The sequence below is a fragment of the Triticum aestivum genome, chromosome 4A (assembly GCF_018294505.1).
Source record: "Triticum aestivum cultivar Chinese Spring chromosome 4A, IWGSC CS RefSeq v2.1, whole genome shotgun sequence".
NCBI lineage: Eukaryota > Viridiplantae > Streptophyta > Magnoliopsida > Poales > Poaceae > Triticum > Triticum aestivum.
This window is the reverse complement of record NC_057803.1, coordinates 598,653,431-598,662,777: the sequence shown is the minus strand read 5'-3', so window position 1 is coordinate 598,662,777 and position 9,347 is coordinate 598,653,431. Positions and strand designations below refer to the sequence as shown.

The window sequence follows — 9,347 nt, the reverse complement described above, 5'->3', positions numbered from 1 at the left end:
AAGAAAATCCATATTTTTTAAAACATTCATGAATAAAAAAATATTTGATTAAAAAATGTTAGCTATTTTTTATTTTTGTTTAAATTTTTAGGAATGATCAGGAATTTAAAAAGAAATAGTATATTTTCTAAGAAAATGCATGAATGAAATAATTGAAATGGAAAATCAAAGGTATTCTAGATGGAGAAAAAAAAGTAAAGTAAACACGAAAGAAAATAGAAAATATTTAGTAGAATAAAAAAGACAGAGAAACCAGTGAACATAGCAAAATTGAAATCTGAAAATAGTATATAAACCAAAACCAGATAAAAAAAGGTAAGACAGCCTGTACTCATGGAAAGTCATGAAACCGTGGAAACCAACCAGAATAAAAACCACCCATAGCGGTGCGGAGCAAGGTGAAGAAAAGATAAATAGGTCAGGGCCCAAGGGAGGCCGGGATGTGCAGTCGCTTTAAATCACATTTTATTCTACGCATACGCAACATATGTACCTATGCACATGTGGTAAATAAACCTATGCATATTTTTTTGAGGGAAAACCTATGCACATTTGGAGGCTGTGTTTTTTGGTAGTACTGTGAAAAGTAGAAAATTCCCAACATAATTCCATAGGAACCTTGTCATTTCAGAGGCCCCGGCTAGAATGCAAGTAATTTTATCTTATACTCATAGTCATTGGTTAAATTTCCAATGGCAGTACAATCAATACTCATACAATAATACCGCAGACTTAAGAACGAGATTACACATGGTGGACACAGACTAGCATTCATTTGATTTCCTCCATTCTTTCTTGGTAGGTATGTGGAAGCAGATCGGAGCAAATGTGCATCACTTGAGGACGTACTTCATGACACCAGGGATGTGGACCTTGAAGAAGTAGTCGTCCCAGTCAACGGTCTTGGGGTCAAAGTTGAATAGACAGCCGGTGGCATCGGCATGGTCACCGTCGGCCATGGCGAGCCTAAGCTTGTTGAGGTTGACATCATCGAAACAACCCTTGAAGAGCGAGAAGGGCCCGTACAGGTCCACCAGCTGCATCACGAACCTGCACAATGCATGTTCTTAAGCCAATGGTATAATATCAAGACCATACAACTGCAAACATGTTTAAATTACACTCCCTGTAGATACATCCGTTTGAGCGTCAGCTAATTCCAGACAGAGAAAATACCTGTACTTGCGGGCGAGGTCGTGGTAAAGGGCAGCAAGGCCGAAGAGGCCGCAACAGAGGATGGAAAGCAGGCGGAGGAGCTCGAGGGGAACACGGTACTTGAGCACCATGAAAAGGTGGAACGCCGCGATGCTGCCAAGGAACCGCACCTTGCGGGTGCGCACGGTGCGGCCGTCAGGCCCCACCCGTGGGTGCTCCTCGAAGTACCGGATCCCTGTCCGGTACAACACCGCGTACGGAGCTGGGTGCCGCAGCGACGAGCTCACGTGGTACACCGTTGGCGCTGCCGGCACCGAGTGAGGGTGCTGCTGCTGCGGAGGCGGCTTCTTCTCTGGCTCTGATGGCCGAGTGGAGGAGGCGTGCGCCACCGTGGCCGCCATCATCGCGTTCACCACCATATCGCCGGGCATCTGCATACACCATAGTTGCGCATTTGGGTTAGAAACTGTGATAATCCATTAGCAGCATATGTAACCTTGCTGTAACAGGCAAGATTCAGATAGTAACTGCACGCAGCCAAGTACAGCTAAGGTTGGTTGATGCACTGCAGCAGCCACTTGGCCTTGTTGGCACAGACGCTTCAGATGCAACTTACTGCAGCATGGTCACACACTGTACTAGTATACTTATTACTCATTACTGCAGCACGTTCGCAAGAAGATGGTAGCACTGGTAGCTCTGCATTTGCTGAATGAACTAACAGTGAGTGAAGCAATTACCACGTCCATGGTTAGGTCGAGGTCGGCGAGGAAGCACGACAGGCTCTGTTTTGCGTACCCGATCAGGATCGCGTCGATCGTCCTGGGGTTTTCATATTCGATGTCAGAATATGAATTTGAAACTTGGCATTTGAATTTGGATGGGAAGAGTTAGAACGAACCTGGTGCCTTCGATCCATCCTGGCAGTGGGTCGTTTTGCACGCTGGTGATGATGCTGGGCCGGACGATGACCACCGGCACGTCGTCCCCGCGCATCATCTGGGCCAGCATCATCTCCCCCATGGACTTGGTGAACACGTACGTGTTGGGCCACCCAAAGTGCCGGGCCCTGCACACACCAGAATTCCAAAATTAATCCCATTTCTGAATTTCAGTTCCAAGTTTCACAAAAAAAAACCTCTGGTATTGAACTTGAATTTCACATAGTAGGAGAAACTTTCAAAGGGAAATATGCTTCCTAACCTGGTGAGGCCGAGGTCCTTCATGGCCTTCCTCTGGGCCTTGGGGTCCACATCGTCGTCGGCCTCCATCTGCTTCCTGAGTTCCCTGGCGAGCCTCAGCTCGGCGTCCATGTCAAGGCGGGTGCCATCCTCCCGCAGCGTCTCGCCGTCCCTGAACGGCCTCTCCGACACCAGCCCCTGCTTCTCGCCGGCGACGTAGGCCGTGGAGACGTGCATGAGCACCTCGAGGTTGGGGCATTTCCGGGCGAAGTCGCACATGTGCTTCACCCCCACCACGTTCACGTCCAGGGCCACGTCGTACCTGAGCACACACACGTCCGTGCACGTACGTTGCACAGTTAGTTTCAGAGGTCATTGATGAACTCACTACTCCAGAGAAGAAGATGCAGGAATGCACGTTCTCCCGCTGAATTTTTTTCTCTGACGAGTTAAACAGTAAATAGCACTGTACCTTTCGTAGAAGTTGGTTGTGGCGGCCCCGTTGACAATGACGTTGAGCTCGTCGGCGAGCCGGAGCTCCCGCAGCGTGGCGGGGTCAACGCCGAAGCCCTCGCGCATTACGTCGCCGGCCAGCCCCACCACCTTGTCTGCGACGAAGGCATCGAACCCGGCGCCGTGCCGCTCCCGCAGCATCCCGAACAGCTCCTTCCCCACCACCTGCGAACCACGTCGATCTCGATCAATAATTCTTCATTTGCAATCCGTGTTTGATACATGCATGCATGCACTGTGGATCCACCACCCCGCATGGTATCTCGGTAACTTTTGGTAAAAACTATAAATTGCTTCTGCAGGGCAGGACAATCGACCCGTGCAACTGTCTGCAACTGTAAATTGCCCACACCTATACAATGAAGGATCAGTGAATGCATATGAAGAAATGAAGAGGGGCCAGGCGTACTGGAAGCGTGTTTTTCCGGCTTGCTAGATGGAGTAGGAGTAAGGTGGAGGACCAAGCGTACTGCCCATTGTCTCTGCTCTGGATCTTCTTGGCACTACTCAATAACTACACCAGCTAGAGTAGATTACACTCTTTTCTTTTTTGCAGACGCAATAATAGAACGTAATTAGGTAACCAAAACATTATTGCATTTATTTATGTTTATTATTGTTGAACATGCTAGGTTTAGTTAGAATTTGATGCAATCAGGCAACCAAAACATTATTGCAGACTTGCAGTGCACTCTGAATTCTGAATTCTCAAGTTGACGAAGCTGTAGTAAGTGGTGCCAGTGCCAGATGGTGCCCTGCCCTCGTCATTTCCAAGCACCAGCCAGCCAGCCATGCATGCATGCAGGCTGCACACTGGCCGGCTAGCTAGGTGGTGGTGCAGTACCAGTTGTGCACTGCATGCGGCAGAGGCCATTGAAAACTTCTGAGTCGAGTCGACCTGACCAAACCTACCGGCCTACCCACACAATAACTCCTCATACGACTCCTAGGAATACACTCAGCTCCGCTACTTCGCCGCCGGTTTATTTATCATCCGGCCGCGGGTTTTCCCCAGGTTTCCGGTTTCCAAGATCGGGCATGAATGAAAATGTTGAAATTTTTGCCAACCATACTCCTACTAGTGTCTGGTTTCTTGTTCAAATTAATCCTGCCATACCAAAAGCTGGCAGAATATTTGTGCATTTACCTAGTATCTAGAGAAGAATGAGCGGTGTACGGCTGAGATTATTCATGGCCACCTCTCATGCAGAGTATGACATGTGACTCTCAACCTCAGAAAGAGAAGAAAAAATGGCATGTGACCGACCCGAATGTTCGGCAGGAATGCCACCCAGCAGTGTGCACCTAGCCCTATCTAATCCCGGTTTATACCTATAAGATAATTATTCTACACATGTTCATGTTTGCATCACAGATAGTAGCAGCGGGCAGCTGGACTATCTATGATTCTGTGATGAATTTGTGATATCTATGCATGTTTTGTTCCGATGCGCCACATAATGTTACTAGTATTATAGTACAGTATTAATTATAAATGGAAAAAAAAGAGAGTTGTAAGTATGAAACAGAATGAAGAGACACAGGGGAGCAGCTTGGGGGCTTCTCTGTCTGAGAGAGAACTCGCATGTGTTCCTTGCAGCATGATCTTACCAAGAACCATGCTACCGGCATGTATCCTTGTCTACTACTCTAATCTCTAGAACAGAGGAGTATTGAGAGGAGTACTGAGAGAGAGATTGAGGGAGGGGGTGCAAGGATCAACATGATGATGGGGCATGATGGACGGGCAGACAGGCACGCACCTCGGTCTCCACCCGGCGCCTCGCCGCCGCGGCGTCGGCCGCCCGCACCGGCAGGTAGATCCTCTTCACGTCCGGCTGGACCCTCAGGATCTTCTCCACCATTACTGCACAGGTCGACGAATGAGCACACAACGCAACACCAAGGACTCTCAGGATGGATGCATGAACTGTTCCTCAGAAAATAGCAAGACATGCATAGATCATCATCAGCATGCCTACTTACTCTTGCCAAGGAAGCCCGTGGCTCCGGTGATGAGGACGCTCTTGTTCCTGAAGTACTCGATGATCTTCCCCTCATCCAGCGTGCCCACCATCTTGCCTTGGTTTTGTGTGTGTGTGAACTGTGAAGCTCGGGAGGAGAGGACAGAGACCAGGGAATGAGAGATGGAGGAGGAAGAGAGGCGTGTGCTTGGTGTGTGAGGCTTGTGTGCTCCGGCACCCACTACTTATACACGCGCAGGGCCGGCCAGCAAGGTGTTGAGGGTGGCGTAGTGGGTGTTTGTTTTCAGGGACTTTTTTGTGTAGGGACTAAAAAAAATCCCTCTTAAAAACTTTTTTACCAAACGGTAGGGACTTTTTAGGGACTAAACTAGGCATTTGTGACTAAATGAAGAAGACTCTCAAGAAGAGTCTTTTTAAGACTTTTTGAGACTTTTCCAACAATGTCCCTCCATGCACCCATTGACCCACCACCCCATGATGTTGTTTAATTGTTATTTTTCTATATACTAGGGGCAAGATGGTCATTTAATAACCTTTATGAAGGGACTAGGGATTTTTTAGTCTCTGAAAACAAACAGAAAGAAACTTTTTAGAGACTAGGGACTTTTTAAGTCTACGAGCTACACACAGGACAGGGGTGGCTGGCTCGCTATTGAGTGCACGTAATTAGCAAGGGCAACACGCTTGTGCTTCCCAACCACAACCTGCTTTTCCAGCGAAACCGGAGGTGAGCGCCATAGTCAAAGTAATGCAGTAAAGTAGCAGCAGCACATAGTTTTTTTTTTTTTTTAGAACAGCACACTAGTTAGTTAGTTAATTAAAGTTCCACCAACACTCTAGTACTACTTTTTGCAGTACTGCTAATATATTTACGGAGATATGGCAGAACGAACGTTTTTCGTGGCATTTTATATTGCAGCAATATGACAATTCCTTCAAGCGAACGCAACAATCTTCACAGCAAAATCATTTTGTTTGACAGGCTTGCCATGTTTTTCTAAAGAAATTACCGTGTGTGCTATGAAGGATTTGTCATAAAAAACATTCGCAAATACCATCCCCCAGGCAAAAGGGGTCCTATATTTATCATAAATACTATGGATTCACCAACATGGGTTATTACTAAGGTTGGACTGGGTTTTTATTTATGATTTTTCAGCCTATATTCTGATTAGTTGGAGATTTTGGCCAGACAAGTGTGGACAAGTAAGACTCTCAGGCGAGTCGTCCAGCTCCAGTAGGTCAACAAGTACTACCTCCATCTCGGTGAATAAGTCATTCGCGTAGTTCTAGGTTGACGATTTAACTATCTAAATATGTATTATATGCGACAAAAAATATATATTTAGAAACTACATTCGTGTAGAAATCTAGTGATATACTTTTCATGACATATAACACATATTTAATTGCTTAAATCGATGACCTAGAACTACGCAAATGACTTATTCACCTAGACGGAGGTAGTACTGAACATTAGGAGGAAAAAAAGAGTAGGGGCACTCTGAAGATTTACCAACACATGTTATTTATTAATTTTCATCTTTTTCTGGATAATGCAGAAAAGCTAGCGTGTCCTTGACAACCAATGAGAAGCACATAATATATTTTCTGATGGGAGGTGTTTGGTCAGCTAAATAATAATGCAAGGATTAATACTACCGTACCTACTTTTGCTTGCTTGCCCTGGTTCAAATTGAGTCGCCTAGTACTCAATTAATGCGTGAGTGGTGAAATAATTTCTGTACTGCAAAAACACTCAATTAATGCGCTTGTTTTTAAAAAAAAATGTGTTTAACAATGCATTAGGCTGGTCATAGTGGAGAGTAACTTATACTACTCCCTTTTTCCATCTATATAGGGCCTAATGCGTTTTTTGAGGCTAACTTTGACCAAATATTAGAGCAATAATATATGACATGCAACTTACACAAAGCACACCGTTAAATTCGTATGTGAAAGGAGCTTTCAATGATATAATTTTCACATTGTGCATGTCATGTACTATTAATCTTGTCAATAGTCAAAGGCGGTCTTAAAAAACACATTAGGCCCTATATAGATGGAAGGAGGGAGTAGTGTCATACATATGACACTAGTCTAAGTTACTACCTTCATAGTGCAAAGTAACAAAGTAGTAGTGTCATAGATGTCTTCATTTATTAGCTTGTAGACTCATCCTTTTTCGGGAAGTGCTATGTTACAGTAACATATTATGTTACTCTAAGCACTTCTCTCCTTATTAACTACATGCCACATAAGCAATTTTTTTTAAAGTGCGCTATGTTACTACCTAAGTTACTCCCACTATGACTAGCCTTACTTGCAATGCATGCATGCATAAAGTACATGCATTGGTCAATTTTCTCTTAATACTTGCATGCAATGATTTAATGTACCTTAGAATTTGAACATGTGATGGAGAACAACTAAAAGGAGTCTTATAAACGGAAAACTAAAATTTTGAGATAAACCCTATAAACCAGAAAGGGGTAGGTCAACAAGTACTGATGAGCATCAGAATAGTACAAAAATTCACCAATACCGATTTCCTGACTGTTTGGATAATGCATAAGCTAGTGTGTCCTTGACAAACAACACGAAGCAAAGAACATGCAAAATTAAATAGTAACATGTTTCCTCATGGGGGATGTTTGGTGAGCTGTATAATACAAGGACTAATCATCCATCTATCAAAGTAGGTGGACAAGTGCACGTGTCCCCGTGGTATCGGTTCTTGATCCTTGCTATCTCATGGCAGGATCGTTGCTCCACGGCACGAAGCGAGGGGTGGTCTCAATGGCGAGTCGCCCCCTTCAGAGACGACTCGGCGTGTTCGATACTTCGGTGTCCGGTGATTTCTCAAGGTGGTGTGGCTCTAGTCTCGGTTGTATCTAGTTACAGGTGACGTTTCATGTATGCTCGGTGTTGGGTTGGTGGCATTTGTGCCACCCATTTGAATACCGTTTTATTTCTCTTTTGACCTGTTTGTATGAAAATTTCCTCAGTAGGTCAAGAAGTACCTAGTGATGAACAGTGGAAGGATAAATTATGCAGGAGTACAAATTTACAGAGAACCTCTTACCCAATGCATTGAAGGATAATTCAGTGACTGGGGTACAAGCGGGGAGAATTGGTTGGTTAACCTTTTCAAGGTTAGCTGCGACTAGTTCAATGCAACCTGGGACCAGATCGTAGCAGGAGAGTTGTATTTTTATTCATCTTTGACGCGGTCTAGAAATGAATCAATATGACCGGTCCATGCTGCTACTGTAGTAGTACTCCAGTGGAGCACTGCTTCACACACGACGGTTACTACACGAAACACAAACGACATGCATATCCAACCATTCAAGCCCAAGCCTAAGCAGCCCCTGCCCGTTGGATTAACCATCGTCTTGGCATCGTCCATCAAAGTGTCGTCTATGAAGCAGTTTCGACTCCAGTGTGTTTGCGGGTTGAACGAGACAAATTAACATGTCGATTATCATGAACCATGCAATGGTTTGAAGTCTAACTCCTAACTTTGTCCGTCTAACTACTACCTACATCATGGGCTGGGATATAGTAGGTGATAACGTATGTAACATCAACCATGAAAAATATAATATAATACACTCGGGTCCATACTGATATTTTGTCTATTAATTTGCTCAAACTTCACAAAGTTTGATCTAAGATAAAACTAATATGTGAAGTAATATGAAACAGAGGGACTAATGAACGAGTTGATTGTAAACCTGGGCATCCACAACCCAAGAGCAGTGTGTTTTCTAGTAGATATAATGCTTAATTACTATCCAAAATAGATTTATTTAACATTTTAAATTCAAAATATGTATTTGTCTTGGCTTTGGTGTAGGCTAAATTGGGCCTGAGCTAGACATTTTTGGACAGAATTACAAATCTCAACCCGAAACATGGCTACGCCCAGGCTATGCACATGTTTAATTGATTGATATGCTGGGGTGAGGCAGGATTTGGCTATATGAGGGGAAAGAGAGGAAATCATGCATTGTTATTCGGTTTCGAGTGGACGAATAATTCATAAGTATGTTCAATGTAGAAACATAACTAACAAATTAGTGTCTCTTCAAAATTGAGTGTAGGGGGTCTGGCCTCTTCTCAACACCCTTGGCAAACTTGGAAAACAATATGCACAAATTTGTGTCAACAAGTATTTTCTGATAATTTTATCGTTATACATATATGATAAGTAGAAAAGACCGGTCAAAGTTACATATTTAAAGACCTTAGGAGTCTCCAAAACGCCATCTTTTGTGAACTGGAGGGAGTATCTAGCTTAGATATCTTTCCAATGGGTGCATGTGTTAGATATCTGATCAAGTGTCCAGACCCCCATCTCTAAAAGCAAAAAAGTGTCCAGACCCTCCCAATAAAGCAATGGAAATTAATGCAGCGATCAATTAAGAAATTGGAGGAAGTCCTAATGAACCCCAATCACGTTGCCTATTTAATAGAGGGGGTTATAGGGATAATATTTGACTATTTT

At 44.1% G+C, this 9,347-nt stretch overlaps 1 protein-coding gene across 1 annotated transcript; it reads right to left on the bottom strand.

The window, feature by feature from the left end:
* Window positions 1-641: 641 nt before the first annotated feature.
* Window positions 642-5,031, bottom strand: LOC123087393 (probable fatty acyl-CoA reductase 5). The gene is made up of 8 exons (XM_044509396.1): window positions 4,836-5,031; window positions 4,613-4,716; window positions 2,809-3,014; window positions 2,359-2,658; window positions 2,057-2,224; window positions 1,896-1,977; window positions 1,177-1,586; window positions 642-1,050 (listed from the first exon to the last, which is right to left on the bottom strand). The coding sequence occupies exons 1-8, from the start codon at window positions 4,924-4,926 to the stop codon at window positions 834-836; spliced, it is 1,578 nt and encodes a 525-aa protein (XP_044365331.1). The 5' UTR covers window positions 4,927-5,031; the 3' UTR covers window positions 642-833.
* Window positions 5,032-9,347: the final 4,316 nt, after the last annotated feature.

What these genes read in the sequence shown, in the direction of transcription:
- LOC123087393 (XM_044509396.1), bottom strand. Translation starts at nt 4,926, where the DNA reads ATGGTGGGCACGCTGGATGAGGGGAAGATCATCGAGTACTTCAGGAAC. An exon ending in TCGACCTAACCATGGACGTG is followed by an intron (nt 1,587 to 1,895) that starts GTAATTGCTTCA and finishes TGGTGTATGCAG; the next exon opens with ATGCCCGGCGATATGGTGGT. An exon ending in GACCTCGCCCGCAAGTACAG is followed by an intron (nt 1,051 to 1,176) that starts GTATTTTCTCTG and finishes TGCATTGTGCAG; the next exon opens with GTTCGTGATGCAGCTGGTGG.